We start from the raw sequence: 15,440 nt of genomic DNA on the forward strand, positions 1-15,440 counted from the left end.
ACAGTATCTACTGTGTCAGAGGTATTTGGCTGTAGTTCAAGAATTCCATTTGATACTGAGCAGGAAAAAGGACGGTATTTAACACCTGATTCATCAAACATTTTTCGACTAGCCATCATTTCCCATTTGTTTGATTTATCCCTTAGGTAAATAATTTCTTTGATACCCGATGAAATGATTAACTTTGCACACATATTGCAAGGAAATAAAGTTACATATAACCTACAACCAGAAAGTTCACTGGTACTAGCGTTTAAAAAAGCATTCAATTCTGCGTGACAAACAAACGGATGTTTCGTTTCCAATGGGTTAGGAAGACTTTTTCCCCATGGAAGCACATTATCGTCACAACCAACTGGCATTCCATTGTAACCAGTAGAAATAATAACATCACTTGAATTTGCAATGCAAGCGCCAACTTGAGTCACTGGATCTTTGCTTCGCTTTGAAGAAAGGCAAGCTATTCCCATAAAAAAGCTTTCTGTATCAAGGGTCATCTCGTATTTGGTACAGCTGAAAAAAATACGCAAGCACAATTATGTTTATAAAATTAAGTGAGTAAATTCTCGCCGAAATTATGTTAATTAAACAGAGACAATAAATATTAAAATGAATTGCTTTGTTTTTCGCACAGAAAACGTTTGTTATTTTACAGGTAAAAACAACCAAAACCTACAGTATGCAATTTAAAAGTTATTAAAACTCCATTTTGCTAAAATATTTTAAAATAAAGCATAAAAATAATTTTATTAATTTAATTTAATTTAATTTCCTATGATGATTTACTAAAAGTATAAATATAAAATAAGTTTACAATTAATCTGGTTGACCTTAATTATTATTCATCGATGAAAATAAAATAATTTTGTAATTTAATGTAACTTAATTATTTTTCAGCAGAAACATATGTATAACTATAGTTAAAATATCATTCATCGGTATATAATAAAATTGTTAGATTACTTTAGGTGAAATTTAGATACAGTTCACTTTTCATATTTATTCTGTAATTTTCTTAAAACAATTTCTTCAGCAATGCAATTAGGAACTTAATAAAATACAGAAAAATACAGAACCATTTTAAAATTTCAATGAAAATTTTTTTTTATATTTATATAAACATAAATAACACAGAAAATTTATTTTACCATCATCATATCTAACTTGTGAAGCAAATACAGTAAGGAATTTGACCTTGTAGATCGATTGTTGATCGGTTTTTGGTGTTTTTTGAGAAGTTTTTTAATTTATTTTTTCAGTAGTGGTTATTTTAAATTTTTTGAGTAGAAAGAAAATTTAGCGCTTTCATGCATCAATTCTTCCAAATATGTATTTTCGATTCTTCAATTAGTTTTACAAGTACAGTGCTCCATAGTTTTGTTTACAATTGTAAGTTATCATTGTTACCACGTGGGGAAGAAAGGAAAAATGATATTTTCAGTTGCATTACTAATTGATGCTTAGCGGTCTTTTAATTGACAGTTTTTTCCTGTATTATGCACAATTATTGTAATGTTTAGTTGATAAATTTTACGTCAATGACGATTTGTTTAATTTAAGTTCAGGTTACGTTTTGAATTACCCTCCAATATTATGATAATGAAATAAATTCTCTTCTAATTTCAGAATTGTTGACAATAACTCATTTGTGAATTATTAGTAAAGCTATATATTTCGACGAACTACAGTATTTGTAAATTAGCTTGTTTTGTGTCATTTGTGATTTTAAACTTTTGCTTGTTAATTTCAAAAATTAAAATACGTTAATTTTCATTTTTGATATTTGACCGTATTTTGTTAACTTTTATTTTCTACTATTCAGAGAATCTTGGTGGAATGTCGTATGATGATCGAGTCTTTTTACTATTTTTTTTGTTGTTTATAGGTTTGTGATCATCGAAAAAATGGCGAATGGTGAAAGGAATGAAGGTGATTTGCAGGTGACTTCTTCTGAGGATTATGAGGAAGTCATTGTCGAACCGTCTAATGAATCACGTAAGTATAAATTTGCTTTGTTTATTTTTCAAGTTTTAACATATTTAGCCAATACGATTGCAAATGATGGGACCGTGGATGAACGATTGCTGGATCGTGCTGCGATGGTCTTGCTTCGCCCAGAGCTTTCTCTTCAAAATATTCATGGTAGCCCTATCGAATTAGCCGTTCGTTTAATACAACAGAGTAGAAAAATAATGGTGCTCGTTGGTGCTGGGGTATGGTTAAAAAAATGATTTTCCTTTGTACATTTTCAAAATATTGCGGCTCTTTTTGTTCAGATGTCTGTATCTTGTGGAATATCAGATTTTCGTAGTGCGAACGGAATATACGCTAGGCTCCGTCGTCTTCATCCTGAACTGCCTGATCCTACTGCTGTGTTTGACATTGATTATTTTTACGAAAATCCTAAACCATTTTTTAGTTTTGTCAAGGTAACTCATACGTTGAAAATAATGCGTTGATGTAATTTTGCCCACATATATAGGAATTGTTTCCTGGAAATTATCGTCCATCGCTTTCACATCGATTTCTCAAATGCTTAGAAGATGAAGGTAAATTATTGCGCGTTTACACGCAAAATGTTGATACACTGGAGAAGCAAGTTGGACTTCATAAAGTAGTTTATTGTCACGGTAAGTTTGAAAAGCATGTTTCGTTAAATTTAATTATTATCATTTTATTTAGGTTCGTTTGATACTGCCACATGCATGGAATGTGGTTTTAAAGTTGACTGCGAAGAAATTCGGGATGCTGTTTTTAATGAGGTACTTTGTTGAAATTTAATTAGAAAAAATATTGTATTATAAAGTTTATTGCTTTAGGCGATTCCAACATGCCGAAATTGCGCTCAGATTGGTCTTCATGGTGTAATGAAACCAGATATTGTATTTTTTGGAGAAAGTCTGCCGCGTACATTTTACGAAAGCGTTGCAGCAGATCAATCGCAAGTTGATCTTTTGATTGTAATTGGATCGTCGTTGAAAGTGCGGCCTGTTTCTTTGATTCCAAGTAAATTTAAATATTTTAAACATTTGAATTCATTTTATTGTATTAACCTTTTAAATTGAAAATCAATTTTAGGAGCATTGCAGGCGTCGGTTCCTTTAATATTGATAAATCGTGAAACGTTGAATTTGTTCTTCGACGTTGAACTGTTGGGAGATAGTGATGTTATTTGTGAAGAATTGTGCTCGAGGCTGAGCGAATCATTTCACTCACTTTGCCCATCTCGTGAACCATGGACAGAAATAACTGATCAAGCGCAGCTAACTTCGGATTTGAATACGTTGCCTAATTCAGGTTTCATACAAATGTATATTTTATTATAATTTCCATAATGAAATTATTCGTTTTAGAAGAAATGGGGTCACGAATTAAAATCAGCGACTATTTACCAGGTATATGATAGAAATTTGCGTTTCAGTTTTAATATTCCTATTTGTAGAAAAATCATTTTTTCGTTTTCAACATAACATGCTTGTATTTCCTGGCGCAGAAATTTACGTTGCTAAGGAAAGTGAAGCACCAATGCAAGAATACAACGACCAGCTACCATCAGTCGAATCGCCAGTAGCTGATAAAGCAGAAGCAGAAGAACATGCGGAATAAGTTGTTATTATTTTATTTATTTATTTATTTATTTAGTTTGTTTGTTTATTTGTTCATTAATTATTGTCCATCATACTGACTATAAATTTGACTGGAATAGATTTAGAAAGTGATTGTTCAGTTGTGTAAGTATTTTTTTGTTGACATTCATAGTCTTGTTTTACCTATGAATGTGTTATTTGATTTCAGATATCAATTTGTGTAATTGATTACGTTTTTCACGTTTAAACATTGATACAATTTATTGCTTATTGAAGCAGTTGAGTAATGTTGAAATGACATTTCGTCAACTTGCTAGTTAATTTTTTCTTGTGAATAATTCACAATTTGTTTTGCTATTAAAATTGTTTTCAACAGTCGTCTGAATGAACGTGATGTTGTGAAATAAGATAAATGAACAAATATTGTTTCTTTTTATTTTTAATAGAACAACAGCGATAGATTTATGTGAATTTATAATGAAGTATTGAAGATGATTAGGATGTTCATTTGGACAGTGTTGTTCTATTAAAAATTTCAGATGTGTAGATTGTAAAGAAATTGACATTTTGATTTTCGTTTATTTCAGTCATTTTATAGTCGTTTGTTCACTAAACTTCACAGCCGTCAACGAAACGAAATAAAAACATACAAGCGTCCATTTTATTCGTAGTCATTTTTAACATTCACCTCTACGTGAAGAGGCGTATTTTAAAACAAATATTTCAAACTTTTGTATTTTTTTTGAAAAAACAGCTATAAATAGAGAAGAAAAAACACTTTTAACTGAAACTGTACTGTGAAAATTCGAATAAATAGAATTTGGTGTAAATACAAAGTTGTGTTTAACGTAGTGATAAGCATATAAATACAAAATACACATAGTTGTGTGTGTGTGTGCGTGTGCATGTTACTCATAACACAAGACAGAGAGAGTATTGAAAAAAGCAAAAAGTCATCATAATAGAGAAAAAACCCAAAGCCAGTCATATAGTAGTGTGAGCAACGTTCAGCGGGCACAAATAATATATAGATTGAAAGAAAAAAAATTATTGCACTCCACAGTTGGATAATTTTGTTCTTAATCGAAAACGTCGTTTCGATGGGATTACCTTGTTGGTATCGTCGTTGCTGCTTTTGTTGCTTTGAGAAAGTGATTTCGCCCTGCCAGAATGAGTCAAACGTTGTGATGTTCCATTGTCGGGATCACTGTGCGAGCAGGTATCTTGAATGTAGACTGTAGAATTGGGTCGATGTTCTTCGTCTTGTAAGTCAGCTTCGAAAAGCATCTGCAAATATTGGAAAACGGTCGTTTTCCTCAAAACGTCATCCTTGTACGGCGGCAATGGGACTTTGTCCAAAGTTAACGGTGGCCTCTTGATCACCCACTCGTGCCGTCGCACTTGCCTCAACGACAATCTCCGGTCGGGATCCTTTTCCAACATGCCTCTCAGTAGGCTTTCCAACAGCGGATCCACACAGTCAGTCGGTACTTGGAGCTGCTTGGAGCAGATATTCTCGTATAAGATGAAAACATTTTCGCCGTGAAACGGATACTGACCAGAGACCAAATTGTACAACGTCACGCCGGCCGACCAGACGTCGATCAGAAACCCATGAAACGACCCGCAGCCTTGGGCAATTTCCGGCGGCTGGAACTTGGGCGTGCCGCGCGCCACCGAGATCAGGTCGTTGCCCGCGTAAATCGACAATGCTTCGGCGACGCCGAAGTCGCTGATTTTCAACCGTTCGCCGACGGTCACCAACAAATTACCCGGCTTGATGTCCTTGTGGACCACGCCCATGCCGTGCAAATAATCCAAACCGTCCAACAGTTGCACAAAGTACCGATGGGCTTGCCACCTCGGCAGCCGTTTCTGCACGCTTCGGTCTAACATTAGCTGCAAACTGCCGACACAATATTCAAGCACCAAGTACAATTTCTGCTTTTCATTGTCGACAATCACGTCGTATACTTGGACAACGTTCGGATGGTAAAGGCGCCTCAACAAGCGCACCTCGTTCGCGACATCCTGTTCACCGTTCACAATACGCCTGAGACGTTGCTTTTTGAAAATTTTCACCGCTCGGCGGCACAGGCTTTCCGTATCCAAAGCCTCTTTCACTTTTCCATAGGAACCTTCACCAAGCACGTCGCCCATCAAATATTTGTTCACTAACTTCGGTCGAGTCTTTCTCTCATCGAAAAATCCCAACTCGGCTGAATCAGCACGTGGAAAATTCAAATTCAACTCATCATCATCACCAATCATCACTGAACAACCATCATTAATAATATTACAATTATTATTATTCTTATTATTATTACTGATGTTGTTAACAGCATTATTTGCATTGCTGTTAACGAAATCATTTCCAGATAAACATATCAATCCATGCTCATGTGACGGTTCATTATGATAGTCCTCATCCACATCCGGCATCCCATCAGTCACTTTATTACCGCAGTTTTCGTTAAAACTATAATCTTCTTTAAATCCTCTTTCATTTGCATTATTCCTCTTTTCTACACTTGATGATATTTCATTACACTTCACACCACCACCACTGTCAATTATATCATCCAACACAGCTTTATCCGCCGTTGCATCATTTAAGCTATTTTCTTGTTCTTCTTCATCTTCTTCTTCATGATCAATGCTAAAATATGAACAGAGTCACATTCAACCATCACTTACATTAAACATTTGGAATTTCACCTGCAAGAAATATGTTCCCAATGAACACTTTCCGAATCGTCCAACATGAACTGCTTCCGTCGCACTGCAAATTCATCCAACACTGCCTCATCTTCTTGATAATCTAATAATAATATAGTAAACTGAATTTACAATTTATTAAAAAAATTAAAATCGACAAGCAAATACATTTATCCCAATATTAATATTTGTAAATCTTGGAAATAAAAACAAAGAGAACAAATTTAACAAGAAATTTCAACATCGAGCATAAACTAAATGCCCAACCCCGCTGGCTGCATAATTTGTGAAGCCGATCAGTTGCAAAACTCGTCAACTTTTGCAAAGTGATACACATCAAAAATTTGCCCTACGCGTGAATTCAATAATTTGCTGACAACTCTACTTCCTGCTTAGCTGAGAAACGTTTAATGACGCAAGCATAAAAAATTCATTCAAAATATTCATGACAGGTTAACATTATGGATTTGTCAACAACAGCAAGCAGCGTAAAGCTTCTATTGTCAAATCAATATCAAATGCAAACATTGCAAGCAATCTCAAGCCTAACAAAAATTTTATTCTTTGGCTTTTGGCTTTGTCAACGTTACATTTATTGCATGAAGTTGCAAACGAAAATGAAATTAGTTGTCATCCAATTATGAATTATGCTAAACGTTTCAATGAAACATCACATTTTCTCTTCAAATTAATTACTCTTTTGCATATTTTTAGCATTTTCTAAATTCATTGGACAAATCGAAACAAAAACACTACGCTTTATGAAGAGCATTCTGAATTAAAAATTCATGTCGCCAAATGATAATTTCTCATTCCACAACTTCGACAACTATGTTTAAATATTTCTCAGCAAAATAAAAGCAAAAAAAAATAATAATAAACAAATAACGTCATCATAAAGTTCTCTTTTTGAAAAACTTAACAAGTGAACTAAGTGAATCAAATTTGAATAATTAAAAATTTCATACAACATCGTATAATTCATTCTGATGCAGAAAAATGAATGATAACGTAAAAGAAAAATATGCACACAGAAAATGTCGATTGTTCTCTTATCCCACAACACTGCACTGAAAATGCAGCTCTGAAATTCACATAAACATCAATAGAATTATAACAAATTTACTTTGAAAATTTTATTATTACCATTATTACTAATGTTTACCAAGGCAAAGAAGAAACAACAGCAAAACAAGCATTTGCAAATATTGCAAAATATATGCAGAAGCTTTGCCGTAATATTGAAACATTTTTAGAGAAATATTTCCAAAAGTCAACATAAAAGATTACTTTAAACTGAAAAATATTCCAATACATAATAACGCTACTTTAAAGGTTGCAAAGCAAAACAAGTTGCAATTTAATTTTTGCTATGCACAGTTGCAATTATAAGAAATATTAACTTTCACGACTATTAAAATAGAATGTCCTTTCATTAAAAAAATTTGAATATATATATATATATATATATATATATATATATATATATATATATATATATATATATCAAATGTCAAAAAATTAAAAAAAATTGCTGACAAAATTCCATCGAAGAAATGTGCATATCAGATTATAAATATTTTGCAAACTTATTTATTATAAGCATAATTACACTTAGCAAAATACTAAAATGCTCAAGTGTTTAAAAAATAGCATTCAAATATAGAAATTTCGCCATTTAAAATGATAAAAAAAGTTTAATGCAATATAAATATATTAAAATATACCTTGGTCCCATTTATCAAAAAAAATATCAGAATTTTCGACAGCGGATGCATTTGCAGGTGATCGTGAACCGCCAACAATTTGCAAAACTGGAGTCCTTGGCGATAAGCCGAATTCGTGCAAATCATGGCGTACAAAGCTGATCCTGCCCGAGTCGTTCGACTGGACATCCTCCATGGATAACAGATGCTGACTAACTTGTTGACCTTAGCTGATATGAAAATGACCAAAGCACAAATCGATTCCAATTCAACGAAGCCTAAATAAAACAAAATATTAATGCAATGATGCAATTTTAATGTTTACTTAATATCAGAAATTTATAATGCATCGCTACCAGAAGTTCCTTTTACAAAAATAAGCAGTTAAACAAGCTTACATGCAGTCAATTTGGAAATAAATCACAATACTGCTAATTCATAATAACAAATATACTTAATTAAAATGATGAACGAAGCAGTAACAACAAAAACATTACATCTGCAGTTCTCATTACAGTATACTTGAATTTTCAGGTAGTATTAATTTAAATTACACAATGATAAACAACTTTATTTGAAGTGATATTGTGATTGTTTTAATACATTTTCATATAATTTATATCATAGATTAATAGATTATAGTTTTTTTCAAAAAGTAGAAACTATTCTTTGACGCCGATATTAACGCCACCTGATAGGCAATCTGAAGCAATTACTAAGTTATCTGGTAGCAAATCAAAGTAATATCTACTTAATTCCTGATAAATAAAATTAAACTTTTCGTTTTATTTTTATTTTTTGCGTTATTATAATTTTACATTGTTATCATACTTTATCTGTTCAGCTGAGATCAAAAATTTATTTTAGGTTTAATTGGAGATTCATTGTGAGAGAAAAGGTATATTTAAGTTTTTTCAAAGCTCATTTATTTAGAATAAAATCTTACTCTTATTATTATAATAATTTATTTTAGAGTGTACATCAGCAATAAACATAGATATGCATATACTGTAAGAATACGAACTTTAAGCATTCTAAACTGCTTACTTATTTAAAAACTCCAGAAAGCTTTGAATCAGCAAGTATTGCAATGTTCATTTGTCATAAACAAAAAAGAAGTGTAGCATCAACAAAAATGTATGTGGTAATGCCACGCTAGTAAACACGGCAAGACGACAGAAATGGAAAAGAGGCAATATACAGCAATGCCCAGAAATCAGAAATGAAGAAGAAGAATAAAGAATAGTGTGCTCTAACGCTCAGATCTTGTTGCGGAAAGCACGACATCAGATGCAAACAGAAGCGACAAGAAATTAGCAGGGACGTAATTCTGAAATGAAGGACAAGAATGAAGCAACCAGTCAATGAAGCATGAAATTATAAACGAACTGAAGCGGAAAGAACGCAGCAGTGAAAAGGCAATACAATGTAGCGAGAAACAAAGGAAGATCGGTGATAAACCGGTAAATAACAAATCCGCAAAACAGGTAGGCGTTATAGCGCTTGGTGCGCTTGCGCTACCTCTTCCAGAGAAGATGTTTGCTTGACACTTAATCTCACAATGATGGATAATATCTCTGATACTGACTTTTCAGTTTATTACCCGGATATGCGATTACATCCAAAAATTGTGCCAACTACGCAAGCTGGCTTGGATGAGTTAAGAGCTAGGTATACACATTTGGCCTTATAAGATTATCAGAACTTGGCTGATATCTCTTTGTTGATTTTATCAATCGAGACGAAGGTAGTGATTAATTTTTACGACGACTGGATGACACCTAGATGCAAAGTGTTATATAACATCATGCGCCAAGAATGGCCTAACGAAGAAAAAGATTGTATAATTAGACCAGAAGCTATGGATGATACTTCTAATATCATTGAATTATCCCAACGTCCCCACGCCAGTATTGCATTGTCCGCAACAGAAGGGACTGACAAAGAAAGTTTTTGAGTATCCGACACAAATGTTTCGATATAGTCAGCTCGCCGGTTTTTACTTGATCTATGCGTATCTTATATGTGATTTGGCACACCTGATCATGAAAGATGCCTATTTGCAAACGTACGCCCTTTGTTTTACTAGAGCATATGATATCAGCTCAGGGACTATATTGAACTGATCGCAGATCGCCGTCATGAAGGGAGATCAAGCACTGCGAAGACTAACATACATTGCCGTCAAAGTGGCGCAGAAGAAAGATCCATTGTTAGCCCACCTACGACACATTGAATCACATGATAAAATGAAATTAGACGATCTAATCCGCATTAAAAAGGATTTTTTCTATGTATTTCATCAACAAATTGACGACATTGCACTTAAAACGTCAAAAAGTGTCCATTTCGCAAAATATTATCATAAAATAAAAAAATAACTGCATATATGTCTCAATAACTGGAAGAATTTAAATTTCAAGAAATAATGAAACGCATAATAAATTTGAAATTACTTAAGATTTAAATTTGGCTTTTTCAACATTTTCTATGATTTGAAATTTATTTTATATGAATAATCAACACGTTACTATACATTAAATAGTTTGACAGAAATAGCGATTTAATTTTAAAAATTTTCCAAAAATTAGAATATGCAAATAAAATATTATAATGTGATTAATTTTTGAAATTTTTTTTTATCATGCTTCAGAGTGTGATATTTTTAGGTTATAACTTTTGCTTAATCACAATTATCATTAAGTACAGTATGTAACTACAGTATTTTTCTTGAAATTTGAATGTTATTCAGATTACTTTAAAATTTTCATATGCTTCAAGTTATTTCGAATACAAATTATACATTTTAAGTAATTTATATTTGGTTAATCATGCCGTTATGACTTTGTTCTTAATCAGCTCTTATTTTTTAACATGACCATTATTTACAAAATGAAGTTTATTTGTGCTCTTTGTTTGGCATGGCATATGTTGTTTTATATTTTAATTAAATGCACCATTTCTTTCCTACTTTAATATGAAGTAGTATATGTTTTCATGTAATTTCTGTATTAATTTACTCTTGTGTTTTAACAATTTTATTATAGAATTTTGAACTTCTGAAGTTAAAATTTAATCATGGTTCGTGTAATAATCAAGGGCGGTGTTTGGCGAAACACTGAGGTATATTTTCACTTTTTAATATTTTTTCTAAATCTGTACGCAATATGATACAAATAAATTATTTAGGATGAAATTCTTAAAGCAGCAGTTATGAAATATGGTAAAAATCAATGGAGTAGGATTGCTTCACTGCTGCACAGAAAATCAGCTAAGCAATGCAAAGCTCGATGGTTTGCTGTTTTTATTTTATTGTTAAATAATTATTTGTTTATTAATTCCAGTTTAAAATTTGAGGTTTGAATGGTTGGATCCGAGTATAAAAAAGACTGAATGGTCACGAGAGGAAGACGAAAAGTTACTGCATTTGGCAAAATTGATGCCAACTCAGTGGCGTACTATTGCGCCTATTGTAGGCCGTACGGCTTCACAGTGTCTGGAACGTTATGAATTTTTGCTGTACGTGTTCTTTGCGCTATAATTATATGTCATTTTCACAGTCAAGCATGAAACTTAAAAAAATTTTTTTAGAGATCAGGCGCAGAAGAAATTGGAAGGAGAATTTCAAGCTGAGGATGATCCTCGAAAATTACGACCTGGTGAAATTGATCCTTGTCCTGAGACTAAACCAGCTAGACCTGATCCCATTGATATGGATGAAGATGGTACTTTTATTTATCATTTTTTTCATAACTAAAATTCCATGACTGTGAATTTTTGTAGAATTGGAAATGTTATCTGAAGCTCGAGCTAGACTTGCCAATACACAGGGAAAGAAAGCTAAACGTAAAGCACGTGAAAAACAGCTTGAAGAAGCTAGAAGAATGGCATCGCTTCAGAAGAGACGCGAATTACGTGCTGCTGGAATTGCGTAATTTTATTTTGAAAATGGTTTTTGTTAAGACGAAAATATTTTTGTTTTTTTTTCGTCTATAAAGCATTTGGAAGGCTATTAATCTTAACTGGTTATTATGCTAGTAGTATATTTTAATCCTGAACTGAAGACGCATAATTTATAAATGTTTACAATTTTAAATATATTTACTAATGAATATGTAATTTTTTGTAGGTGGGGTCGTGGTCGAAAATTTAGAAAAGGTATCGATTACAATGAAGAAATACCGTTCGAGAAGAAGCCCGCTCCAGGTAAATTAGACGTTTTGTTTGCTTTCTATTTTGTTAGTTTTGAAAATAATTTCAACTATTATAGGTTTTCATGATCCAAGCGAAGATACTGAACCCGCTAAGCTGACAGTTCATGATATATCTAAACAACTGAGCATGGAGCGTGCACTTCACGATAGCAAAACAAAGGTAGTAATAACAGTTATTTCAAACAAAAAATGTATGTATAAAATGATTTTATACAGGAGGAAAAGCGCAGAATGAAAGAGAAGATAAAGCAGCGTAAAGAAGAAGGTATTTCTGAGAAAGCATTCAACAAAATGCAGGCTGAGAGAAAACGCAGCAAGCTGGTCTTACCCGAACCACAGATATCAGAAAATGATTTGGAAGGGGTAAGTGTAAAATTGAAATGAAAAATTTTCAATGCATTGTATAATTGAAACGTATTTTTTATTTCCGAATGAAATTTATTATAACGTTGATTTCATTTTTTATTGCGGGAAAATGAATAGAATAACTATGTGAAAACTTTGTTTCAGATAATAAAAGTTGGAAAAAACAGAGCAGCAATACGTGATACGGCTTTGATGGAAGTTGAAGACAGTGTTGCTGCAGATCTACTTCCTGAGCCAATAACGTTGACACCACATTCCAACTCATTACGTACCCCTCTAATACCACAAACGGGCAGTGATGCGGTGATGAGCGTAAGTTTGCGGAACAATTAATATTATTCACTTAAGAATTTGAATTTATTTTTTTGTGGCTTTATCAATTTCTAATATTGTTTTCAGTTTCAAGAACAAACAGAATGATAAAGAATAAGGAAAGCAGTTTACGATTATACAAATTTTAGGAAGCTGAAAACTTGTTGAAGATGCAGAATTTGGAAACACCGCTTAAAGGTGGTTTGAACCCAGAAATCGAAAGCAGCGATTTCAGCGGTATTACTCCTAGACGAGATGTAGTTCAGACTCCAAACATTATGATGAAGTCGTTGATAGCTGGAACCCCTCGCGGTGGTCAAACTCCATCGGCTTGGGCAACTCCAGCTTCCAGTATCGCTACCATGTCCACGCCTTATCGTGACGATTTGAATATCAACGCCGATAGTTTTGAGCAGTAAGATGAAAAATTAAAATAATTATTGTTTTCTTGAAAAAAAAACAATTTAATTATTTTAAGGAAACAAACCGATTTGTCGTTGAGCCGACTTCGAAAAGGTTTTGCTGCGTTGCCAGCTCCGAAAAATGATTTTGAAATTTTACCACCTGAAGAAGAGCCCGAAGAAGAGACGGTCGATTCAGAAGCTGGTGCTGAACATTTGATGGTCAAAGATGCGGCAGATTTGTTGCTTGAGGAAGAAGAAAAGAGGAAAAAAGCTCGTAAGATTTAATTTTCGAAAAGCACTCCTGCATGCTGTGAATATTTCAGTTTTTCTCAGTTCGATTTTGCATAGACAAAATTGCAAAATGCATTTTTACGTGTTAAATTTTTTGAATGAACTTATTTTCAGAAGAGGAATTTATGAAGCGGCAGTCGCAAGCGGTGCAACGTTCCCTGCCTCGCCCTGTTGAAATTAACAATAATATTTTGAGGCCTGCAAACATGACCGAGGCACTGTCCGACATTCAGAAGGTGTGCACTGTTATAATGTTTTGAAAAAATGAATGTTTGTCTTGTCCATTATGTACCCAATGATCATTATCAAGTTTATATATCTGCATTGTATTTATTTATGGTAGATTTTTTACACGATGATTTTACTTATAGGCAGAAGAGATAATTAAAAAGCAACTGTTATGTTTATTGCATTATGATAGTATGAATAATCCAACTGTGGAACAGTTAAAGGCAGCTCGACGATCAGATCAAAAAGCTATGGCAAAAGCTAGAGCACCGTATATTGCAGAGGATCCAACACAGTTCAGTGCTGAAGATTTGGAAAAGGTGACAATACTTTTAATAAGTTTTGTTTCGAATTTTTGCAAAAGTTTTCAATATTATATAAATTTTTCATATTTTAGGCATCACGCGTGCTTGATGAAGAATGGAAAATGCTTTTAAAAATCAAATTGCCCGAACCTGTTGATTTAGCGAGTTTTACTGAAATTTGGAAAGACTGCTATAGTCAGTTCATGTACCACGTTGGGCGTGGCCGTTTTAGCAGGATTGACACGATGACAAGGAAAGAAAAAATGGAAACTTATCAATTTCAGCTACAAGTGAGTATAATACATATTTATAGAACGAAAGTTTTTTTTATTATTTCGATAATTTGATTTTTCACCTTATTGTAAGTTTTTTTTCTGTCAAAACGTACCAATCAGTGTACCAAATTATCTCTGCAGCTTAACAATTATTTTATTTTTTTTAGAATATCCGGGAACAGATGAGTAAAGAAGCTAAAAAGGCGATGAAATTGGAGCAAAAAGTAAAAACTTTGCTTCGTGGATATCAGGTAAATTAATTTTTTAATTCAATTTAATTTAATGAGAAGGTTAGAAAATTTTTATGCAACTATTATTACTGTTATTCTTTTATTTAAGGAAAAGATGATGTAATAGTAACAGTAGTTAATTGAGTGAATCAGTATTTCTTTTTTAATGATCGGTGGTAGTACAATTTGTAATTGTACAATTTTCAGCTTAATGCATATAATTAAAGTACAGTTTTTATTTCACATTATATAATTTTGATTAATTTGTTTAGGCTCGGTTAAATGTGCTTACGAAAGAAATTCAAGAATTGACGGACGACATTGTTACTACCGAGATTGAAAGAAAATCATTTTTAAAATTGGAAGAAAACGAAAGCCGAGCAGTTGCAAAACGTATCAACGTGAGAAAAGCGATCTTTTCATTTTTTTTTCTTTTTTTAATATAATTTTAATTGATTATTTTATGTTTTTTAAAGAATTTAATGGCAGATGTGCAAGTGCAAGAAGTGAGAGAACGTGAATTACAAACTCGCTATGCTGCATTGATACTCGAATCAGAAGAATTGAATATGATGTGTCAACGACGCGATGCTACTTTAACTGCACAACCTGTAATGTATGAAAAAGAGTGATTAGAAATGAAATTTTATTGTTATGAAGATAAAATATGTAAATTTTGACGTACCATTATTTCTCCATTACGTATTTTACGGTTTATTTGCAATGAACACACTTTCAATGACTTCTTTCTTTTTATTGAAGAAACAATACTTTGCTTCTTTTTCATTCATATGAAATATAATT

The 15,440-nt window shown here is 32.7% G+C and overlaps 5 protein-coding genes across 5 annotated transcripts; 3 read left to right on the plus strand and 2 right to left on the minus strand.

Moving 5' to 3' along the window:
* Positions 1–2: 2 nt before the first annotated feature.
* On the minus strand, positions 3–497 carry Tsp_07422a (putative deoxycytidylate deaminase; the record flags this gene model as incomplete). The annotated part of the gene is made up of 1 exon (XM_003381662.1): positions 3–497. A coding segment is annotated over exon 1 (495 nt), but the record flags the coding sequence as incomplete, so codon positions are not given.
* A 112-nt stretch (positions 498–609) lies between these two features.
* Positions 610–3,606, plus strand: Tsp_07421 (NAD-dependent deacetylase SIR2-like protein). Its single transcript, XM_003381663.1, has 11 exons — positions 610–639; positions 1,823–1,854; positions 1,886–1,995; positions 2,044–2,213; positions 2,277–2,429; positions 2,483–2,630; positions 2,683–2,762; positions 2,820–3,006; positions 3,079–3,297; positions 3,354–3,395; positions 3,443–3,606. The coding sequence occupies exons 1-11, from the start codon at positions 610–612 to the stop codon at positions 3,604–3,606; spliced, it is 1,335 nt and encodes a 444-aa protein (XP_003381711.1).
* A 1,028-nt stretch (positions 3,607–4,634) lies between these two features.
* On the minus strand, positions 4,635–6,352 carry Tsp_07420 (serine/threonine-protein kinase 11). Its single transcript, XM_003381664.1, has 3 exons — positions 6,306–6,352; positions 6,050–6,246; positions 4,635–5,860 (listed from the first exon to the last, which is right to left on the minus strand). Exons 1-3 carry the CDS (start codon positions 6,350–6,352, stop codon positions 4,635–4,637), a joined length of 1,470 nt encoding a protein of 489 aa, XP_003381712.1.
* Positions 6,353–9,575: 3,223 nt separating this feature from the next.
* On the plus strand, positions 9,576–10,247 carry Tsp_07419 (hypothetical protein). Its single transcript, XM_003381665.1, has 4 exons — positions 9,576–9,682; positions 9,863–9,960; positions 9,996–10,006; positions 10,116–10,247. The coding sequence occupies exons 1-4, from the start codon at positions 9,576–9,578 to the stop codon at positions 10,245–10,247; spliced, it is 348 nt and encodes a 115-aa protein (XP_003381713.1).
* Positions 10,248–11,089: 842 nt separating this feature from the next.
* Positions 11,090–15,268, plus strand: Tsp_07418 (conserved hypothetical protein). Its single transcript, XM_003381666.1, has 17 exons — positions 11,090–11,134; positions 11,201–11,325; positions 11,369–11,530; positions 11,603–11,736; positions 11,795–11,942; positions 12,141–12,217; positions 12,282–12,385; positions 12,442–12,588; positions 12,736–12,903; positions 13,053–13,318; positions 13,382–13,581; positions 13,713–13,834; positions 13,970–14,146; positions 14,224–14,421; positions 14,574–14,657; positions 14,909–15,037; positions 15,113–15,268. Exons 1-17 carry the CDS (start codon positions 11,090–11,092, stop codon positions 15,266–15,268), a joined length of 2,442 nt encoding a protein of 813 aa, XP_003381714.1.
* Positions 15,269–15,440: the final 172 nt, after the last annotated feature.

This window comes from Trichinella spiralis, assembly GCF_000181795.1.
Source record: "Trichinella spiralis strain ISS 195 chromosome Unknown Scfld1, whole genome shotgun sequence".
In the NCBI taxonomy this organism is placed as follows: domain Eukaryota; kingdom Metazoa; phylum Nematoda; class Enoplea; order Trichinellida; family Trichinellidae; genus Trichinella; species Trichinella spiralis.